Genomic DNA, 24206 nt, shown 5'->3' with positions numbered 1-24206 from the left:
CGATGCTAGGCTCAGGGATGCTGCCGGGGTGAAAATAAGGGTATGTCCGGGTTCAGCTCTGAACCTGGACAACCCCTTTAAGTAGTCCCATTTCTCCTGGACTCCAATGAAACTGTTCCAGTCTGATAGGGACTCGTATACCACTAATCTAATTTTTGAAAAGTCAGTTTTCCTAAAATCTAAAACTTTTGTTTTTGTGTGGCATGACTTGCTGTAGAGATAATCCCAGTAGGGAATTTAGAATATCTGTACTTCTGGCAGAACTAGCTATTTTGGTTTTCCAGTTTACATCTGGAAGATTGAAGTCTCCCATAATGATAACTTCCCCCTTCAATGTCATTTTAGCTATTTCCTCAACTAGTAGATCATCTAATTCTTTGACTTGGCTAGGTGGTCTATATATCACACCAGGTGTGATATATCACCAGGTATACAGTACAGACCAAAAGTTTGGACACACCTTCTCATTCAAAGAGTTTTCTTTATTTTCATGACTATTAAAATTGTACATTCACACTGAAGGCATCAAAACTATGAATTAACATAACACATGTGGAATTATATACATAACAAAAAAGTGTGAAACAACTGAAAATATGTCATATTCTAGGTTCTTCAAAGTAGCCACCTTTTGCTTTGATTACTGCTTTGCACACTCTTGGCATTCTCTTGATGAGCTTCAAGAGGTAGTCCACTGAAATGGTTTTCACTTCACAGGTGTGCCCTGTCAGGTTTAATAAGTGGGATTTCTTGCCTTATAAATGGAGTTGGGACCATCAGTTGCGCTGTGGAGAAACCACTGCTAAGGACAGGCAACAAGCAGAAGAGACTTGTTTGGGCTAAAGAACACAAGGAATGGACATTAGACCAGTGGAAATCTGTGCTTTGGTCTGATGAGTCCAAATTTGAGATCTTTGGTTCCAACCACCGTGTCTTTGTGTGACGCAGAAAAGGTGAAGGGATGGACTCTACATGCCTGGTTCCCACCGTGAACCATGGAGGAAGAGGTGTGATGGTGTGCTTTGCTGGTGACACTGTTTGGGGTTTATTCAAAATTGAAGGCATACTGAACCAGCATGGCTACCACAGCATCTTGCAGCGGCATGCTATTCCATCCGGTTTGCGTTTAGTTGGACCATCATTTATTTTTCATGTTTCCTACAGACTTTTGGCTGACACCTGGATTTTATATTCAGGAAAAAGCCTCAAAAGAAGGTTGTCCGGTCTCGATATTGATGACCTATATCAGTCTCTGCAACAGATCTATGTGTGCATATTGGATGTGATTCTTATTGGATACAACTTTTACATGAGTTGTTAAAGGGGTTCTCTGAGTCAATGCATAATGGTAAAAGGCATGAGAAGACCTTAATGAAGTTATAGTCACCATTCCTAACTCCGCTCTAGTGCCACTGTCCCATCCATCTCACTGCCACAGCCATGATGTCTTGTTTTTGGCAGCAGCAGTGACACCACACATGAATAAAAGCAAAAAGTCAATTCCGAATTGTCAATCCTACTTTGGGCGCTGCAGGTTACGGGTGTGGTGGGTCCTGTTCACACCTTGTTCAACTCTTCACAACATTGAAGCCGAGCTGCTCTCCAATAACTTCTTCGGCATGTGCTGACATTCGTCAATACGCCAATCACTGTCTTCTTGCCACACGTCTAGTCGCCTCTCCTATATCGGTCAGGACCAGATAGGCAAAGATAGTGAAGCACCACAATGAGTTTTAATCCCAATCCAGCGTTTATTATACTCAGACTTCAGAGGAATACATGCATATCAAACAATTTGACCGGTTTTCCATTTCCATCTATCACCCACCCCGGGTGTCACCTTAGTCAGGGATGCATCCCTTAATTGGTGTATTGATGAATGTCGGCACATGCTGAAGAGGTCTGAGTGGAGTTATTGGAGAGCAGCGCGGTTTCTATGTTGTGAAGAGTGACACCACACATGACTGCTGCAGCCAGTTACAGGGCTCAGAGGTGTACAGCACAAAACCGCTGAGGACAATGATTGGCTGCAGCGGTCACATGTGGTGTATGGGCACATCACTACTACTTGAAAAAAAGCCCAGCGGGAGGAGGCGCTGGAGCAGAGGGGGGGCAGAATTAGGAGTTTACTTTTTTTTTTCTTTTAATACCCTGATCCCTGTCTTTTATTGTTCATTAAAGTGTATCTGTGGTTACTTAAGCGTTTTGTAAGATGCCCATTGTATTGTACAGACACCAGGTGGTCACAGCCTTAGCACTTGGTGCTGATCATGCCAGTCTTATTCAGTGTCTCCTCCGGAGCTGACAGCCTTCAGGGTCCTACATGAAGCAGACTAGCGGCCGCTGCCTCTGTCGCCACCCGCGCATGCGCGTCAGACCAGCGCCTACTTCCTACACGTGGGCAAACATGGCGGCGCGCAAGGAAAAGCGTGCAAACCGGGTCCGGGGCATGGACGGCGTGTCTGTGAGGCAGGAGCTGGACACGAAGCTCAGGGAGGTGCTGCAGAGCCGGGCAAATGCCAACTCGGTGTTTGATATCCTGGAATATCTGGAGGTAATGGCGCATGCGCGGTGCCGCAGTGATGTTCCTATGTACATAGGTATACAGTCCACATTACCTGAACAGAGCATGGCACCCTGGGGCCCCCGCTCCCCCCAGCACTGCCGATACTGTGACTGCCAGGACCCCCACACTCTGCCACACAAAGCACCAGCAATTGCCATAGCTGCCAGAAAACCTGTACTGGCAGCAGCTGGGCTGGTGGGAATACTAGGTGGGCTTCTCGGGCAGTATACCATAATATAGTGGAGATAGGAGTGGTCCCCATGGGACGAGCACCCGCTGTATGAATTGGGGTACTTTCACACTAGCGGTTTTCTTTTCCGGTACTAAGTTCCGTCACAGGGGCTCTATACCGGAAAAGAACTGATCAGGCATATCCCCATGCATTCTGAATGGAGTAATTTTGACTGATCAGGCAAAAGATAAAACCGCAGCATGCTACGGATTTATCTCCGGCCCAAAAAAACTGAACACTTGTCTGAATGCCGGATCCAGCTTTATTTTTTGCCAGAGGAATGTATTAGTGCCGGATCCAGCATTTAAAATGCCGGATCCTTCCTTCTGCGCAGACCCCAAGTTTTTTATGCTGGATACGGTTTGCCGGATGACACTGGAAAGACTGTTCCCGCGTTTCAATACATTTTTCTGACTGGTCAGGATCCTGATCGATCATACTAAGGGTACTTTCACACTTGTGGCAGGACGGATCTGACAGGCTGTTCACCCTGTCGGATCCTTCCTTCCACTATTTCGCCGGACCGCCGCTCCGTCCCCATTGACTATAATAGGGACGAGGTGGAGCTCCGGCGCAGTACAGCAGTTCGTGGTGAGAGGCCGCCGGACTAAAAAGTCAGACATGCAGGACTTTTAGTCCGGCAGCCTTTCGCCGTGCTGCACCGGAACTCTGCCCCCGTTCCATTATAGTCAATGGGGACGGAGCGGCGGCACGGAGAAATAGTGGAAGGACGGATCAGGCAGGGTGAACAGCCTGTCAGATCTGTCTTGCCGCAAGTGTGAAAGTACCCTAATGACATTAGTTGGCATACGTTTTGCCGGATCTGCCAGGTAGTTCCGGCGACAGAACTGCTTGCCGGATCACTCTGCCGCAAGTGTGAAAGTAGCCTTATGTCCTGATCCCCATCCTGTCTTAGGACAGGTTCACCATAACAGATTATGGGGGCAACCTCTGTAGAAGTTACACCGTGGTAATGGTAATGATCTAATAATCTTTATTTATATGGCGCCAACATATTCCGCAGCGCTTTACAGTGCGGGGGTTCGTGTACAAACATTCATAACATGACAGACAAGTCAATAATGACAAAAGGAGCTTACAAAATATCTACCTAAATCCGCAGTGGATTTCATCAGTCGCAGTCACATTTCCTAGTTGATTTTGGTGCAGATCTAGCCACATATTTTGCTTGCAGTGAATGGTTTCCTCTGTGAAGCCGGTGTCCTTCCTGCAGCATGCCTTGAAGTCTCGGTACAGTTTTTACGCTTTGAGTGGGTTTCTCAAAATCCCATTGTCACCTCTCCTGACATGCCTGGTTTAATAACAATTCTGGAGCATCTATTCTTATGGCTGTATACTGTGCCGTTCCTTTATTATTCCTGCTAGAAAATATGAATGCATTGCTAGCAGTCTGCAGTAAGGGTACACAGGGGAGGTAACCAGTCTGACAATGGCATCGCTGACTGGTTAGAGTCAGACTATGCTGGGACTCACATCCAACATGCCATCATACAACAGAACAAAATACAGCATTAAACAAGATGGTTTAAAGGGAACCTGTCACCTGGATTTTGGGTATAGAGCTGAGGACATGGGTTGCTAGATCGCCGCTAGCACATCTGTAATATCCAGTCCCCATAGCTCTGTGTGCTTTTATTGTGTATAAAAACCGATTTGATACATATGCAAATTAACCTGAGATGAGCCAGAGCTTGAAAATATGACTCTTCTCTGGTCACACAAGTAAGATATGACTCTTTTATGTTAATTTGCATATGTATCAAATCGTTTTTTTTACACAATAAAAGGACACAGAGCTATGGGGACTGGATATTGCGGATGTGCTAGCGGCCATCTAGCAACCCATGTCCTCAGCTCTATACCCAAAATCCCGGTGACAGGTTCCCTTTAAGGTAATTCAGGTGGTTGGGGGGTGGGGTGGGGGGGCATTATCGAGATGTCAGGTTCCCTTTAACACGATCCCTTTAACTGAGCCTGGGTACATAGTCGCCTAATATCAGGGGCGTCGTTAGGTCAAAACATTCAGTGCTTGAGCCCCGGATATTTTGTCCAGTGTCCCGAATGTTATGCTAGTAGCATTTTTTTATTTTTTTATTTAGCTATTCCAGGGCCCTTTAATATTGATTGGACCTGGGCAACCCACCACAGATCATCCCCCCACAACCTTGTACTTGTTCTGCTGATCCGCTACTTGCGGGCATGAGTTCAGTCACTTTGGTGCGCAATCTCGTCTTGCGGCCGCGATACCCGCTGCGGGAGGTCACGGGTCTCGCGCTGCAGGACGGGACTGTGCACCAAAGTGACTGAACTCATGCCCGCAAGTAGCGGAACAAGTACAAGGGGGGTGGGGGGATGATTTGTGGGGTTGCCCAGGGTCCACTCCCATCAATATTAAAGGACCCAAGCAAAGATTTCTGCAGTGGTGAGGAAATGAAACATAACAGATATTGGAAAGTTACTGAATATTGTATTATATAATGACTGCCGTCTGCAGTACTGCACTTCATATGTGTAAACCAGAACACCCCTTTAAGCATGCCTTTAATGTGCATTTTCAACACAGTGGGCTTGTGCCCCGGATATTTTCAGACCCTAGCAATGCCGCCACCTAATATACCGTATATACTCGAGTATAAGCCGAGGCCCCTAATTTTACCACCAAAAAATGGGAAAAATTATTGACTCGAGTATAAGACTAGGGTGGTAAATGCAGCAGCTACTGGTAAATTTCAAAAATAAAAATAGATACCGTACCAATAAAATTCGATTTTTGGGAAAATACCAGTTCATGCAAATTTTTATGCGTAAATTTGAATGCTATTATTATTATTTTTTTTTTTGTGCGCGAATTTTCGCAATCAAGAAAATACCCCTCCCTACTTCATACTTGGCCAGGGAGGGGGGGCTGTCCAGGGGGAGGGAGGGGAGGCTGTGCAGGGGACGGTACTTACTGCCGGTGTAAATCTTGCGGTCTGCTCCCAGTGTAAATCTTGCGGCCCACGTGTCTCGCGAGATTTACACTGGGAGCTTAACAGAGGTGCCGCGCGGACGTGCTGGGAGCTGACCGGAGCAGCTGTAAAGGTAAGTAACAGCTTCTCCGGCCCCCAACATGTCATGGTCTGTATTATGGCAATGTAAGTTGCCATAATACAGACCTAGACTCGAGTATAAGACGAGGGGGCTTTTTGAGCACAAAAATATGTGCCAAAAAACTAGTCTTATACTCGAGTATATACGGTAGTCTGTGTCCTGCACATCGTCTGTTATTCTGCAGCTTGTACTATTTGTCTTGTTTAGTCTGAAAATAAAGATGACGTTCTCGCTGCCATCCGGACCTGTTCAAAGCTCTTTGAGTCTTTACTGGAGAAAGGAGAACTTCATATTGGGGACCTTCCAGCGGAAGATGAGAGCTTATCAGGTACTCCTGTCCCTCAACGCTGCAGTGGTCAGTGAGGCAATCTGTGGTGATGTCTTCATGTTTTACACATTGCGGGGAATCCTTTTCCAAACTTGCTGTGTGGTGGGCGCACCAGGTTACTGCAGCTCAGCTCCCATTCCATTGATGGCCACTACACAATGGATGAGGCTGTCTGCTTCCAGCTCCAACCACTGTGTCATTTCTGGTAGCTGCTGAGAACAACTGACCCTGTAGGGGTCCTACACTAATCTGATATTGATGACCTATCCTAAGAATAGGTCATCAGTATCTAGAGCAGGGATCAGCAACCACCGGCAGTCCAGCTGTTCTCAAACTACAACTCCCAGAATCCTCCTTTTACTTTTGTGGGAGTTACAAGAACAGCCAATTAAGTTTGCATGCTGGGAGTTGCAGTTTCACAGCAGCTGGAGTGCCGAAGGTTGCCAATTCCTGATCTAGAGTCTAGACAACCCCTTTAAGTAATAGCACACATAGGTTTCTGTAACTTAGGGCTCATGCACACAACTGTTAAATGTTTTGCGATCTGTATTTTGTGGAATGGCTGACACCCTAATAGAGCAGTCCTATCCTTGTCCGTAATGCGGCAATAATAGGACGATCTATTTGCAGAACAGACACGTAATGCAGTCATTTCCATTTTTTTTCTGGCCCCATTGAAGTGAATGGTTCCGCATACAGGCTATTAGAAAAAAAAACAACAACAACAAACACACAAAAAAAATTAGCATGAGCCCTTGCATTCATTTTAGGTGACAAGCGAGCTTTTTGAGATTTTTGTTTCTGGGTCGTACTGATTATCCCATGTTTATGGTGCTGCCTAACTAAACCCTGACATGTCCTGTCATGAGAAACTGTTTGAACTTGTTTTCTTTTATTAGTTTGAAGCTTCACAGTCTATTGTTTTAGTTTACAGTGAAATATTTTCTGATTTATAATATATTTGCATGGACAGATTCACTGAGCGCAGAAGAGAAGTACAAAATATGGATTAGGCACCGGTACAACAGCTGCGTGTCCTGTCTGGTGGAGCTTCTGCATGCTGCTTCTTTCCAGGTTCAGGTCAGTAGGACATATGCATTCAGTGCTATAATGGTAAGCGCTAGCAAATAGCATGTGATAACTAACAAGAGCACAGCACTTTTATGGAACTATTTTCTTTTCAATGTTCTTTTTATTGATTTTATAATTTAGTCCGTTACAATTACAGAAATAAGGAAAACGTATAAACACTTAAGATATACGATACATAGTCATAGAAGTATCAGGGTGTTACAGCGTCAATGGGTATGATGAACAGATATAGTGCAACAGGCAAAGCAAGTTCACTTGGCCAGAGCGGTCATGCAACCACGGACAAGGGGTGGTTAGGCCCATGGATCGCCTGACCTCAAGGCCAATAGGAAGTGTGAGGACGCAATCGTAAAGCGCGAGCCATATATGAGAGGGGAGCAGAACAGTGCCCATCCCATCATATTTGGTGGTTAACTATCAAGCTTTATCTAAATAGAGGCGCCAAGCCAACAGCAGAGCTGTGTTCTGATATAATTTTTGTATGCATCGTATACAAAACCTTTAACACAGGATATAATACAACTAGAAAAAGGAACGGGAGGGGAGTGGTGAAAGGGCGAGGGCTCAGAATCGATGGTTTAGAGTCAGTCCGTGTTGGAATGTGTCAGAGATGAGTTGTTGTAGTACCTGAGAGGATGACCGAACTATTATGGAACTATTTTCAATGTGACATGTGACACTAATGGGAACTATAGTGCAAGTGTGACCAGAGCCTGATAGCATTTGCAGTTGTCAAGTTTAGCCAGCAGTGTTCTGAAAGATTCTAATAAAGTATTGTGTTTTTGATACAACATGCATTAAAATGTATAAACTAATGTAACTGCAACTGCTGAGTCACTGTCTCTGACTGCCTCTCTTTTACCCCTGCATTTCAGCCTGCCTCTCATCTCCCTGCATGTGCGGTTAAAAAAAAAACGTTGTTGTCCATAGCACCCATTCATAGCAGTTATTATTTTTGCCTATATTGACCAACGACATCACAGCTTTCAATTTACTACAGCGCTTCTCAATCTACGTCTACCTGTCAGTTGTCAGAAAATAAGTGTCACGGAAGGTGAGGGAAGGGAAGCAAACCAAACACAACAAAATTAAGCAAAACACCAGGCTAGGCCCCACAGCTAGGGAACAGGGAAAGGTCACCTCCTGACAATCCCTGGGCCTTTACCTGACTGCTACCAACATGAACAAATCTTTGATGGTACAAGTGTTCATGCACTCAAACCTAAGCTCTGCTGCAACTGACACAAACCCTCAGCTAGGGAGGGAGCAGGCGAAAAGACAACCGGTTCCTTGCACAAGATGAAGGAACCAGCGTCTACCTAAAGCCTAGCCAATACAAACAACAGAATTGAAAGTAGGAGGACTTAACTGAAGACAAACTGGGAGCAGGAGATCCAACAGAGAACTCCAGAATAAACTATAAACCACAAGGGCTAGAGTGAGAGGCAGGTATAAATGGCATTACTAACTGATGAGCAGAACCTGTGAGGGGGTGGGATCCTGCCCAAAGCCACAACAAAGCAATCTGTCAAATAGGCTCACGCGTCGCAAGTCTGACAGATCTTCTCAGATCACTCACAGGGCAGGGCGTGACAATAAGGTTCTTTCTGATTTAGAGTGGTAATCTCTTTACTTGTGCTGTCTAATAGATAAACCGTTTGTTTCTCATAGTAACCAGTCATGGCACAGCTTTTATTTTGTTACAGCACTTCTTACAATACTGTGGACATATCTTTAGCAACCCGTGGCTCTCTAGCTGTTGCAAAACAACTCCATCATACTCTGGCTGTAGGGTGTGGGGCATTATGGAAGTGGTAGTTTTGCAACAGATGGAGAGCCACAGGTTGGTAAATATAAGTCTACAGTATTGTAAGAAACTCGATAGTGAAATGAAAGCTGTGCTGTGATTGGTTGCTATAGGCAACAAACAGTTTTTCTTTTAGGCAGAACATGCAGGATAATGACAATCTGAAATGCAGGGGAGATGAGAGGCAGAGTGAGAAGCAGTGCCTCAGCAGTTACATTGGTGTATAAAATGCATTCTGTATCATTGGTTGCTTTGGGCAACAAACTGTTTGCCTGTCATCTCCCTGCATGTACTGTCTAAAAGACAATCATAAATTCAGCAGAGATGTACAGTAAGATCTAACAGACTCTATGCAATGGGGCACTCCCAAAATAGGTGCAAAGATATTTCCTCCATGAGTGGGCACCTGGGGCAGTAGTGGATTTTGAAAGTTTGCAGGCATGACCAAATGACCATTGCCTTACACATTCAATCTTGGCTTCTCCATACACATTCGGCTCGGCCAAGCATACATATGTATTTAATGGGGGAGAAGAGAAAGCCAGAAACTTCTGGCAGCAGCTTATCTCCTGGGAGATCAAAAGGATCAGTGGGAAATATTAATTTCATCTGTCGGGGGAGAGTTATGGGCTCCCCTTAAACAGTAAACTGTCGGCCAAATCCGCTGTTCTCTAAAGGTTTGGCCAACTATACACTAATGTGTATGGAGACCTTTAAAAAAAATGTAAATAATTTAAAAATGGCGCATTTTCTCTTTACCCCCCCCCCCCCCCCCAATTGGGCCATAAATGACGAGTATTTCTAGGTAAGAAATAGCATTAGAAAATATTTACATACATAAATTTGCACCAGGTATATACTCTAGTACAGGCATGCTCAACCTGCGGCCCTCTAGCTGTTGCAAAACTACAATTTCCAGCATTCCCAGACAGTCTACAGCTATCAGCCTGCAGCAGGGCATAGTAGCAGTTGTAGTTTTACAACATCTGGAGGGCCACAGGGTGAGCATCCCTGCACGAGTAGAAACAAAAAGTATGGTTTATTTACTTTAATTTTACAATAACCTCTTCAATTTCTTCTCCAAGGCTTAGATATTGAGAACTACAATGAAAGTTTCCTATCTTGATAACCTATCCTTAGGCTAGGTAATCAATATCAGATCGGCGAGGTTCCGACTCTCGGCACCATCACGTATGAGCTGTTTAAAGACTCTGCAGCACTCGTGCTAACACTGCATTCTCTTCACTGTTTACCTGATCAGCGAGCAGTGTAATTACAGCCTATCCAGCCCGTTCACTTGAATAGGACAGAGGAGCTGTAATTGCACTGCTGCGGTGTTGACGGTGAGCAGGTAAACGGTGAAGAGAATGCAGTGTTAGCACGAGTGCTGCAGAGTCTTCAAACGGCTGATCAGTGATGGTGCAAGCAGTCTGAACCCGCCGATCTGAGGATAGGTCATCAATACGGGAAACTTCCTTTAATATAAGCTTCAGCTGATCTTGTCTCCTGCTACAGGAACTGGCGTTGTGCATGCTTATGAAATTTGTTCAGCTGGAAGGAAAGTTCCCCTTGGAAAGTGCCAGTTGGAAAGATAGTTACTGGTTTCCACGTCGTTTGTTGAAGGTAAACCAAAATGTCACAGTTCACGTATTCTATGTAGTTCTGACACGGTTTGTGGGCTTATGTAGTTTTCTCTTTAGCTTGTTATAGATAGATTGCTCCAAGAAGAGAAGGATTCTTCTTCTCTAATATCTCGGTTCCAAGAATTCCTGGAATATGATGACGTCCGATACTACACCATGTCGGTGATCAATGAAAGGATTGCACAAGTCTCCCAGAACACTAAGGAGGTAAGTTGGAAACTCGCCTTGTGGCAGTTTAGAACTGGATGTCTTTCAAAGTAAAGTCAGTGTGATGGGGCAGTGGACAAGCAGCGAATGCAACTGAGAACGCCGCTGTGGTCTAATGCTGGCTGTAACATATAATCATTATGAGTGAAGAAAGTAGTGTGTGTGTAATCTTACTGACTTTACGATGTCATGATATGGTATGTAAACGGTTTACCGTTATTCTTACTCCTGTTATAAGCAGAGCATAGTAAAATGTCCTTTTTTTTCCCCTCCAGCCCTTACCTTCTACATTCTTGAACAACGGTTTTGGTCTCCTGTCATCCATTAACATGCCAGTTGAAAGCAAATTATCCAACTTCCTCCTAGCACAAAAAGGTAGGAATACCCTATATATGGGCTTTGTGTAGTGATTCTTCGTGATCCCTTTTAAAAATCTAATGCTAATTATGTTCAGCTTTGTAATTTATAAGATGTATGTGTGTCTACTATTACAGATGAACTGGCAATGAAACTTAAAAAGAATGTGTCATTAGAAAATGAGCTATTGTTTAAATTACATTTTATGTTAAACGTTTTTTGTTTGTTTTTTTTTTCCATGACACTATCTATATTTACTAAAATATATATCCTGCCATTTCCATACTGGCCCCTCGGTCCAATAATAGGCGATGATTTCCTCTTCTTTACAGATAATTTTTCAGTAGCCATTATCGCCACAGGCAGAATTAGTGACAAGTAACACCTATATATAGATAACTCAGAATCCACCATTCACAGTAGGTTATTTCACAGCTTATCAGCTCCCTTCTGACCTCTGCACAGGTCACAAAGTATGCCTAGAAAACTCCCATGGAAGTCAATGGGGTCACCTCCTGTCTACTCTATGGTCCATGTAGCTGCTCTCAAAAGACAGTCTTAAAAGGGTTTTCTCAGATTTTATAACTGACCTATGCCTTGACCTTTGCTCTGACACCCGTCACCCCCGCCGATAAGCTGTGAGAAGGCACCGACACTCATGTGAGTGCTGTGGCCTTCTCTGTGCTTACCAAGCACTGTCCTTGGTATTGCAGATGAGCCCCCATTCACTTCTTCTTTAGGGCTGAGCTGCGCCTAGGCCACATGACAGATGAACGTGTCGTCACTCAGACGTGGAAAAGATGCGAGAAGGCTGCGGTGCTCACAGAACAGCTGATTGGTGGGGTACTGGGTGTTGGTCCCCTACCATCAGATACTGATGACCTATCCAGAGGATAGGTCATCAGTATTAAAATCTCAGAAAACTCTTAACGTATTTTAGACCAAGTGGCCCGTGTGAAAACTGCAATTTAGATGGTGACGTGGAAAAATAAAAAGAATAAAAAAACTCAATAAACAATAGATCATTTTCTGATGACACATTCCCTTTCAGATTTATAAAAAAAAAAAAAAAAAAACGCGTGCAAGGAACAAGTGGAGGATTTCATCCTAGTTAGGCTCCATTCACGCATCTGTAATAATGGGTCCGTATCCGTTCCGTGAATTGCGGAACAGGTGCGGACCCATTCATTCTCTATGGGGCAGAAATGGATGTGGACAGCACACAGTGTGCTGTCTGCATCCGCATTTCTGGAGTTGCACCGCTGATCTTCCGGTCCGCAGCTCCGGGAAAAAAATAGAACATGTCTTATTCTTGTCCGCAATTGCGGGCAAGAATAGGTATTTCTATTAGGGTGCCGGCAGGGTGTATTGTGGATCCGCAATGCACTACGGACATGTAAAGGTGTAGTTTCCATTTGCAGTTGGTGTCTGATTGCTGGGGGCAGCACCTTCACTTGACCATGAACTGTGTTTTCCCACTCACCTGAAAGGTTAATCGCTTTCTGCATCATACCATGTATTCTGCTGTGTAGTTACTATGCAGTATGTACATGTATGGCGCAGCCTCCGTTTTTATGCTTATGTCCTGGTGACTTATTTTATTTATTTTTATTTATAGAAAAAGTAGAGGACTGGAAGCCAGCAAAGCTGAAGGTAAATCCAGTATTTGTGTGTGCGGCATTAGCTGTGCAATGTTGACTTGCCAATAATCGTTCATGGTTTCTCTTACAGGAACACAAGAAGGCCTTTGAGAGAGTCTGGATGGGCTTCCTGAAGCACAAGGTTTGTTTGCAGAGCCGGCTTATTCGGATGCATAGTTGCCTTCATGCTAACTCCTGTTTTTATCCTTTCTGACCAGATGCCTTTTCTGTTTTAATACATGCGTCTTTGAAAGATTTTTTTTTTTTTTTTTTTTTCGCATTCGGTTATGTCAATTATTTTTGTGCCTTTTTGATGATACATGGGGCTTTATTTTTTATAAATGGGTAAAGTCTGTTCACATTTTATTTATTATTAGGACAACGTGCAACACAAGACTTTTAGGGGACATACGTTTTTACATTTATTGCTAATTTCTCCTGTTACTGGTGCTGATAAAACAACCGTTACAGGGGCAATACAGCCTCCCTGCAGAGATGATCTTGGTCTGCTAAGACCCACCCAGCTCTGCAAACTCCCAGGTCCTGGCGGTAGCGGCATTTCCTCTTTATGATCTCTATGCACGGTGCTCATTCAGCGATGGGGAAAGCAGAAATGGTGAAAAACCATCCCTGTCTTTTCTATGGTGAGCCCTAATGTCACTGACAGCTGGCTCCCTGCTTAGTGTGCACCTGCGTTCTCTGCACAGATGTTTTAAAAATACAGTGCAGAGATATGTTGATTGCACGGACGTGTATGGGCAGTGGGTGGTCGGCAAGATTTCCGGGACATCATTCATGACCGCACCAGTATTTGATCCATGTGGTACTGTCATGTGGGACTTGTGGAAATCCAATTACCGGTAGGTCTAATTCCTGCCTTCATTCTCATGTCTATTTCCTCCCAGCTATCAGTGAGTCTGTACAAGAAGGTGCTTTTAATCCTCCATGAGTCCATATTGCCTCACATGAGTAAAGCTGCTTTGATGATAGACTTCCTTACGGCGGCTTACGACGTTGGTAAGTAGAAGTAAGCTCAGCACAGCTCGTTGTGGCACTACCGTTGTCTTTTCTAACATATCTTTTCTGCTTTTTGAACACTTGCTTAGGTGGAGCAATAAGTCTTCTTGCGCTAAATGGGCTTTTTGTACTGATTCACCAGCATAATTTGTAAGTGGTCATCATGTTTTTTATGACTATAAATGCTTTGTAGTTATACACATATATTGCCACATGCGGTACCTGTAGGACCATTTACGTTATAGCATCAGTTGTTTTGTTCTGGATGGGTGTATTACATGGTAATGCATGATTGGAGTTGTAGACTGTGACAAGAGTGGATATGTAGAACAATCCAGCAGCAAATCTGCCATCTGTGAACACTCCCTAAGTGTGCTACGTCGTCGTTATTTGGGAAAGCATGGGCAATTAGGCTTGTCATGTCCAGTTACTTCATTACTGTTGTGTCATAAAAGTCCTCCAATGTTTCAGGAAAAAAAGTACCTAATCTGTTAATGCAAAGCAAGATCACATTTTAGAACGCATTAGGCTATAAGTATGGGCTGATGCAGATTGATGCCCCTTGAGAAACATGGCCGTGTCCTCCTCCCTGTACCGATAGGATGAATTTACATACCAGGCAGGGAACGGAGCAGCACATAGGGAAAATAGCGATGTCACATGCCTTCAGTATGCCTTACACTGCCAGCTATTTGCATGATAATGTCAGGACCTCACTATTTACAGTTTATTTATACGGCCGTGTCCGTTTTGCGGACATGTTCTATCTTTGCCCACAACATGCAGATCGCAAACCCATTGAAGTTAATAGGTCTGCACCGCAATGTGGGGTACACTTTGCCGAGGTCTGTTTTTTGTGGTCTGCAATATGGACACGACCACCCTTAATGGGGCTGATAGCAGCGTGCTCATGTTCGGAGATACTAGACTGCGAGGCCCAGTATCGAAAAAATGGAAATTATACGATACCGGGACAAAAGTATTGATTGGGTATCGAAATTTTGATACCCGCAACAACCCTAAATTCAAATATAGGCGGCGGGTGCCTGCGGCAGAATCACATACCAGGCCTCTATGACAAGGCGCTGCGTTCTGCGGCAGGTAACCCCTCAGGTGTGGCTCCTGAGGGGTTAACTGCCACAGATCGCAGCGCCTTGTCATAGTGGTCGGGTGTCTGCTATGGAACTCTGCTGTCGGCAACCACCTCCTGTATTTGTATTAAAAGGTTAGTTATCTTTATTGGTGGCGCAGTGCGCCCTCCCAACCCCAGTGTTATAGTCATTGGTGGCAGTGGCCACTGGGTCCCCTTCTCCCCTCTGCATTGGTGGTGCAGTGGTAGCTTCCAATAGGAGCCCCAGCAGTGAAATTGCTGGGCTCCGATCGGTTACCATGGCAGCCAGGACGCTACTGAAGCCCTGGCTGTCATGGTACGCTCCCTACTGCTGTGTGCACAAAGCACAGGGCAGCAAGGAGAGTGTAAAGTCCCATTTACCATAATAGAGCTCTATTGGGGTGAATAGGACAAGGGATTAAAAGATCCCAGGTTCTAGCCCCTAAGGGGGCTAATGGTTATTAAATAAAAAGTAAAAAAATAAATAAAGTTTAACCCCCCCCACCAAAATATTAAGTTTAAATCACCCCAATTTTACATAGAAAATATGTAAACAGTAAATAAACATATTACATATCGCCACATCCAAAAAGTCCAAACCAAAAATATCTCCTATGTGGTTAATGCTGAAATAGAAAAGAAATTATAAAAGCCACGCGATTGGGCATTTTTTTTTGTCTTCTTGTCCCCCCCAAAAATAGGATAGGACGGTTCTATTATGGGTCGGATGTTGCATAAAATGCATGCGTCTCTTTTGGTGGTTTTATTTTTGTTTGCGTGGTATCGAATACTTATCGCAATACTTTTTTTATGGTATCTAAATCGAATCAAAATTTTGGTATCCAGACAACCCTAGTATGGACAGCAGCTAGTGGCAGTACTGATTGTTCACCCATACACTGCATTAGTTAAAGGGGTTGTCCAGCATATAATTGCTGCTTTCTTCCAAAAACAGCACCACCCTTGTCCATGGGTTGTTCCTTTGGAGGCACTGGGGCTGAGCTGCAATGCAGCATACAACCTGTGAACAGGGTGGTGCTGTTTTTGGAAGAAAGTATCCTTATTTGACTAATTCTGGACAAAGGGTTTGAATTTTGGAAGGGCAGTGAGACAAATAGCATGTTCTTTTCTATAGAAAACCTATTAAAGCTGTAGTTTACTGCTTGATATGTTGTGCTTTGATCTTTCAGAGAATACCCAGATTTCTATAAAAAGCTTTATTCACTTCTGGATCCTTCAGTGTTTCATGTGAAATATCGAGCCCGCTTCTTTCATTTGGCCAACTTGTTCTTGTCATCCACGTAAGATTTACAACACTTTATTTTTTTGGCCTGAAGTCTTTTAATTGGCAGCTACAAGGGAATTCTCCTCTGCAACATCTTACAATTTACATGTATTTGTATTTTCTTCCAGGCATTTACCTGCTTACCTTGTTGCTGCCTTTGCCAAGCGCCTTTCGCGGCTATCCCTTACAGCACCGCCACAAGTCCTGGTGATGATAATTCCTTTTATTTGCAATCTGATCCGGAGACATCCATCTTGTCGACCCCTTATACATCGACCCTCGGCTGAAGGAGGTTAGTGCAGTGGCAAAACTTGCTAGGTTACAGTTCCACGTGTGTGCGCTTTTCAGATTGACCGTTACCGCACAACTGCATGGCCATTATCAGTCCTCAACCAAGTAACGATGAATGTTTAAGGGTACGGCCACACGTGGCAGGATTTTACAGTGAATCCTCCAGTATGCCACAGCCGCAAAATCTGCCCAAATGGTTTTGATTTTTCTGAAAATTATCATATATATTTGCCGCGTATTTAAAATCTGAGCTGCAAGTACAGATATTGTTCTGCATTTGCTGCTCCACAGCTTTTATCCTAAGTGTGACTATGCCTTTACAGTCAATTTGAGATTTTTTTTTTTGTAGTGCAACTGACAGAATATCTGCAATCTGAATCCAAGAATGAGTTGAGGAGCTCCGGTGAGCGCTGTGGACTCCTGTCAGCTTGTTGAGCACAGGGCACTGCTTGGTACTGCAGCTCAGCCTCATTGACTTGAATGGGGCTAAACTACAGCTTGGCCACGTGACCGATGTATGGTGACATCACTGGCCCAGGAAAAGCCATGGCGCTCAGAGCGCCGGGCCTCTACTAACAGCTGATCGGCAGGGATTCAGTGTCAGACCCCCCGCAGATCTGATATTAATGGCCTATCCTGAAGATAGGTCATCAATATCTTTCCTGGATCACCCCCCAATGTTAAAAATATACTGTATGTAATTTATTTTGTTTTTAGAAAATCTGGCGTTTCAGCCCCCATAAGGGTTGTCACTCTGCTTTTCTGGCGTCCTGAATTTCAAATATGTCTCTTTAGTCAATGGTGCAGGAGCTGGAGATGGATTTAGAGTTCAAGATGCCATTGCCTATCAATGACTTATATTTTAAATGTCTTATTTCAGGGAGATTTCTTTGATGTATAGTTTTGCGTGGTTAAAAATAAGTCACAGGATTTGCCTCATATATGTGAAAGACATTTGGACTGTCAAGGAGAATGAGAGTAGTCTATTCCAAGTTTCTGCATATTCTTCAGTAGAAGAGGCGAATGCATTTGTACACAACTCTCTCCATTAAAATCTATATCAGCAATTGAAGGGCTGAAGCTTCTCCACCATCAAGCGCTGTGTTAGTTTATATTGTGTGCAGATGTATTCATGTAAATACATTACTTTCCTGATGTACAGCCTGTGGTACATGCTAGACATGCTGCAAAGTCCATTCAGATTGATTTGGGCTACATCGTTTTTAAAAAGCCCATTCACATGTATTGTGCTGTCCAGAATCGAGGATTTCCGGCGGTCATCATTCTGACCACATTCACTGGTTTTAAATGATGAATATCGTGCCTTTTAATAAACCTGAAAAACAGCAATATAGATGATTCTTGCATATAAATGGTCTTTTTTTTATTTATTTTTTTACTTTCTTTAGGTATGGCATCAGATCCGTTTATCATGGAGGAGCAAGATCCAGCAAAAAGTCGCGCTTTGGAAAGTTCTCTTTGGGAGATAGAGGTAACTCCATCACTGCCTTGCCAAAACTGAAGCATTTCCCTGTGACCTTTATAATGGGAAATGCAAAATGATTTCATCCTGCTTAAAGGGCATCTGTCATCAGATTTGTACCTATGACACTGGCTGACCTGTTACATGTGCACTTAGCAGCTGCAGACATCTGTGTTGGTCCCATGTCCATATGTGCCCGCATTGCTGAGAAAAATGAAGGTTTAATATATGCAAATGAGCCTCTAAGAGTTTGCAGTTACACCTAGCAGCTCTGCGCTCTGTGCAGGTGCCGCACCCTCTCCACTTTGATTGACGGGGCCAGGCGTGATCACATTAGCACTGGCTGATCCTGTCAATCAAAGTGCAGAGAGAATTCCAGAGAGCGGAGCCTTTAAGTGTAACCGCAACGCCCCAATTGCTCCTAAAGGCTTATTTGCATATATTAAAATGTACCTTTTTTTTTCTGCAAAAAATGCCCTTTAAAGTGTTCCTGCAGTCTCTCACCCAAAAACTAAAACATCTCAGTGTTTACAAGAAAAGACAATTTAATTGATGCCCATCTTGTATGTCATACTTGCTGCTATGTGGACTTGTATACTGACTGGCAGTAAAAGACGAGCTATAGAGAATGTGTTTCTTTGAGAGAAATATGAGCGGGCACTTCCTGATGATCTATGTATTCCAAGGCCACCTGCACGCGTTGCGGAATACGGGCGATTTTATCACTTGGATTCTTGTGCAGAAAAAAGCAGAGCTGTACAGTACCAGCAAAGTGTATGAGATCGTGTACATGGGATTTATTTAGAGACTTTTTTACTGAGTGGAAATCAACCTGCCATGTGGATTTCTAAACCCGCAGCATGTCTGTTCTAGCTGTGGGTTTCACCCTCTTTAAATGAAATGAACCGCATCAAATCTGCACCAGAATCCTCAGAAGATGTGGTGTTTAATGCGAATTGGGTGCACAGAAATTCGTGCAGATCTTCTGTGTGTTCACTCGCCCCCTTTTGCAGATACCCTGAAGGAACTGATTGAAGTGTCCTGAATTAGTTCCCTTAGATTTTAAGTGACCAAGCTGCAAAAGAGAGGGCATGCCATCTTCACAGTAAGGAACTGTTATTTCAGTCGCTGGAATGCAGGTACTGTCTATCTGATGTATTCACTTAGAAGTGAAAAGTCTTCAGTAGTCTATAGAGTGTTTCCCTAGGGATACATCAGATGGATGGTAACTCCATTCCAGCTACTGAACCAAGTTTCTCACTGTGAAGTCGGCATGTTCTGCTGCTCCCACACAACACACACTACTAGACGTGGAGGGAAAAGTTGTCCATCCCCTCCAACTGCGAATTGGGTAGAATCTGTCCCCACCGGTTGGCAGGGCTGGAGACGGAATGCCCTTGGTAGCGAGCTCAGCGTGAACATAAGGCACGCTGCAGATTCCTGGTCTGATGGCTACAGCAGGTAAAAAAGGAAACAAAGGGCAGTTTAAAGGTAAAGTATTAGGGAAAGTTGTTCAGCCTGACAGTAACAGTTGATAAGTGTTTGTCATGGAAACATTAAACATATCTGAGCCAAATTATAGCACTGGACAAAAATTGTATAATGCTCGACTGAGGCAGAATGGCATTATGGTTCTTCAAGCATGAAAAGACATTTCATGGGTTCCCCTGTGGTAATACTTTTGGGAATCACTGCTTTAGAGCCTAAGATGAACATTAGATGTCCTGTGGTAATGTTGGCAAGCTTCTACTGCACCTCAACATGTTTGATCAAGGCTGCATGTCTTTGTAATCCAGAAAGCTTCACCTGTAATGAGCTATTAAAAATCTGGCTTATATAATGCCATCCGAGTCCACTTGAGTGTATGTCCATGCATGTAACCAATATAGCTGGTTCATTCATTACTTTTCCAGCAACTAGATCAACTATGAGATGCTCCGTTGCTTATCTCATGTAACAGAAGATTGTCAGGAGGAAAGAGTTCCTTCCCGACAATCGGCTGCTCACTGGTGGAGGAGATCGCTGTATTTACACGCACTGATCTCCACCACAGTATGGGGAGCACTGATCACTAATGCCATCACTCTTCCCCATAACGAATCCTTGGAAATAAGGATTTTTGTGCTGCAACTCTAATTTCACCTTCAAACTCTTGTGTTTTGATTTGGTTATCTTTATCTGCTTTTTGTGAAAATTTGATGTAATTTTAGGACAAATCTATGTAGAAGTATATAGAAAATTCTGAAGGTTTCACGCACTTCTGCATGTATGTGTTTTTTTTTTTGTTTTTTTTGTTTGTTTTTTTAGCTTTGAATGATGTTATGGGGAGAAGTAAGTCTTATCTAGTGAAGTTTATATATTATCAAATAGAATGCATTGTGTATTTTATTTTAGTGTTCAATATTAAGTGAATTAAATTTGTTTTTAAATTTGTTGCAATTTAACTTTTACTTTTACAGCCTTCACTGGGCGCTGCTATCTTGATACTGTATAAACCTGTAACATTTACCGGCAGATGACGATAGAAGGAGCTGATAAGTTACTGCATACTGATCTACATTGAACGCTGCCTCTAGTGGTGGCTGCAGGCAAGCAGCATGCTATCTCTTAAAGGGTATCGCTCCTTATCTGAGGGCAGCACAAACTGGTGAAGGAGATCCTGATTGAAACATTGAGTCACTTGTCTTCTTAATATTACTGTTGAGTCGCTTCAGTGTGAGTGACCACTGGAGTCTGCTCAATACAGGGCACATGCTCGGGAGTCCTGGTGGTCATGAACTCCCAGTGCTGACGGGCAGCTTCTTCCTATACACGGTATGAGAAGCACGCTGGTATCAACAGGGATTTTAAGAAACCAACAGGATCAAAATCGTGGTCCAATGTTTTCATCGGAGTCTGTGTCATCAGTTTCTGCTTTTCTCTGATAAAATAATGACAGATTCCCTTTAAATCCATGTCTGCTCTGCAGAGAGAACTGTCGCCATGAAATGCGGTGTAACCTGCTCAGCTCCTCCATACGTACTGCATTTCATGGTGACGGGTCTTTTAAGAAATGAATCGCACAAAACTCTTGACCTGAATAGTGGGGATTGACTTCATGCCACTGAGTTAATGTAACTGAACTGGACCATTCCTTTTCCCCTGGCAGTCCTTGATGGTTTTTTTCTTTAATATAAATTCATTTTTCTTAACACCAGGCTTTACAGAATCATTACTACCCAAACATTGTGAGAGCTGCCAATGTAATTAGCCGGGCCTTGTCCGCACAAGAGAGTGACATTTCTGAGCTGCTGGAGCTGTCCTCCTATGAGGTAGGGATTACCATAATAACACCTCTCTTCTCTGTGGTCTCCTAGTAACTAATTCCAGTTGATCAGTTGATGATGTCTGTGTTTATACAGAGAGACTGAAGTGATTGTAAGAAATAATCAGTTTCAGCCACGGAGGTCGCATGCCTGAATATTTAGATCCATCGGCTACATACAGGATGCAGAACGATATGATGAGGCATTAAAGAGAACCTTTCACCTGAAAATGCAAGTTAAACTAAAGATATACCCTTACTTGCTGGCCCCTGTTGGTGCTTATTCAGTTCTTCATTTTGCACTCGGTGCCCCCCGCAATATTTCCCACCTTCTATGCTAATGAGCCATTTGGCTCAACTGGGCGGGCCTGCAAAAGTTCTCCCGGGGCGTGTCTTTCTTCTCCCTCTTAGCCAGGGAGAAGAAGCTCCAGTTCTCGTGAGATTCGCGAGAACTGGAGCGATTTCATCCATCCTGAGCCGCCGCCTTCGACGCTGCTCCAATGCTCGCCATGGGAATCCAAGATGGCGCCAGCTCAGGGTGGATGAAATCGCTCCAGTTCTCGCGAATCTCACAAGAACTGGAGCTTCTTCTCCCTGGCTAAGAGCGGAGCGCGCTGATTGGATGCGCTCCGTGCCAGGGAGAAGAAAGACGCCCCGGGAGAACTTTTGCAGGCCCGCCCCGTTGAGCCGAATGGCTCATTAGCATAGAAGGCGGGAAATATTGCAGGGTGCACTGCGGACAAACAGGGGAACTGAGTGCAAAATGAAGAACTGAATAAGCACCACCGGGGGCTGGCAAATAAGGGTATATCTTTAGTTTAACTTGCATTTTCAGGTGAAAGGTCCTCTTTAAAGGAATTTTCCCAAAAATTTTAACTGATGACCTATCCTTCATAAAGGTTATCGGTATCTAATCGGAGAGGGTCTAACACCCCCACCAATCGCCTGGTTAAGAAGGCAGTAGCGCCACAGCCTTCTTGCACCTGGCAGGTTTACAGCATCTAATGACGGTGATATAAGCAGCACTAATCTGTCTCCAGATCCAATAAAGGGATTGTACACTACTAGTAAGTGGGGCACAGAGGAAAGGCCGGTTCCACACAGTCAGTGATTTCCATCAGTGATTGTGAGACAAAACCAGGAGTGGAGCCTCCAGAGACATAAGGTATAAGGGAAAGGCTCGGTTGACCTGTACCTAGTATTGGCTGATAGAAATCAATGAGCAAAACAGACTTGTGAAAGAGGCCTGCGATGTCTGCTGCAGCTATAGAGAAGAATGGGAATGGAGCCCAGCTAGCCTCCTTCTGCACAGGTCTTACATTGAGATGTATTGAAAGCTGTGTGCATGGACTTGGCTGTAGTAAGTCTGGGCGCTCTCCCTTATTGCTGTCCATTACAGGTACAAGTAGGAAAGTGGTTTTGTATTTCTCTACTGCCGTATGGCCTTTACCGTGGATTTTCTATGCGTAGATTGTGGGTTTTCTGGACCGTAGAAATAGTCTGAATATATATTAACACACATGATCTGTGTTGCAGCTTTTTGAGCAGGAGATGAAGAAGAAATTCCATACCGTGCCTTTGGAGTTTGAACCTGTTCAAGGTCTTCTTGGCAAGAAGCTTGATATCACCGCTGACCACTTTTCTTTATAACTGGAAACATATCAGTTTTTTTATGTATTGCAAGACGTTTGGTTATGACAAGCTTTACCCCCCCTCCTTAATTTGATTAACCACTTCATGACCGCACTGTAAATATGCGTCCATATTTTCTAGCCATCTTGCAGACCTGACTAGTATATACATCCATTCTTCAGCTGCTGATTATGTTCCCTGATGCTGATTTTTCAATCTTTCTGGTAACATTGTTAGGACCTCATTGGTCAGGTCTCAGTCGTGTCATTGTATTTACAGCCAATCTTCGCACTCATGGGAAATATTTATGTCCTCATGATTGGTGGAGGCAGAGAAGCCTTTACAATGCATACACATTCATTTGACTGAAATTAAATTGGTTTTAACCCATTCCTGCCTGCCTCGCTTCAATTAATGTGCTAATGGTGCAGTCCTCACTATTTCGGGTGATCTGTTTGACACTGCTTGCTCCTGTGCACAGAGCTGGTTCAGAATGGCATTACAGACCAAGCCCGTGCTGTGACAAGGAAGGAAAATAAAATTTTATTGTCTGTAAAACTCCTGGAGAAAGGGCTCGTAAGTCACTAAAAGGCAAGCTGTGTTCTTGTAGTGGTATATTGGCGTCATATGTTAGACAATGTATACATTTACAAGTGTATAGCGCTTGTATGGAGTAAGTTGGCTCGCCTCCAATTGGTGCACAGGATTCAGGCCGTTTCAGCCTTTCAGGAAATTCAGAAAGAAAGCACGCCAGAGAAATGTAATAAAATGTAACATTTATTCCATACTGCTATGCTATGCATCATGTCCAAGTCCAGAGGTAGCAGACCAGTTGACGGTCCTTAATCATAGATAACTGTGAATACAAACATAAGTGAGCTCATGATCCCACCCACATTGATAAGGTGCAATTAATAAAACGGGTAGCAAATATACAAAAAGATAAAAAAAAAATCATAAAAAGTCAATAGCTTAAAATAAGATCTGATCTATGATTTAGTCCCTTTGGTAATGTTGTATCGAGCATTAAAATCCAGTATTTTTTATATCGCCCCCTCATTTAGGAGTTTTTACTTTTTGTATGCCTGAAAAAACAAATC

The 24206-nt window shown here is 43.7% G+C and overlaps 1 protein-coding gene across 1 annotated transcript; it reads left to right on the top strand.

Annotated features, from left to right (window-relative positions):
• The first annotated feature begins 2387 nt into the window (after positions 1 to 2387).
• NOC4L (nucleolar complex associated 4 homolog) lies at positions 2388 to 23496 on the top strand. Its single transcript, XM_044290075.1, has 15 exons — positions 2388 to 2554; positions 6117 to 6237; positions 7211 to 7317; positions 10652 to 10759; positions 10837 to 10986; positions 11262 to 11361; positions 12962 to 12996; positions 13075 to 13125; positions 13889 to 14000; positions 14090 to 14150; positions 16302 to 16412; positions 16525 to 16688; positions 18097 to 18179; positions 21368 to 21481; positions 23011 to 23496. Exons 1-15 carry the CDS (start codon positions 2408 to 2410, stop codon positions 23122 to 23124), a joined length of 1578 nt encoding a protein of 525 aa, XP_044146010.1. The 5' UTR covers positions 2388 to 2407; the 3' UTR covers positions 23125 to 23496.
• The last annotated feature ends 710 nt before the right edge of the window (positions 23497 to 24206 follow it).

This window comes from Bufo gargarizans, chromosome 1 (genome assembly GCF_014858855.1).
Source record: "Bufo gargarizans isolate SCDJY-AF-19 chromosome 1, ASM1485885v1, whole genome shotgun sequence".
Lineage (NCBI taxonomy): Eukaryota > Metazoa > Chordata > Amphibia > Anura > Bufonidae > Bufo > Bufo gargarizans.
This window is presented reverse-complemented; position numbering and strand designations above follow the sequence as displayed.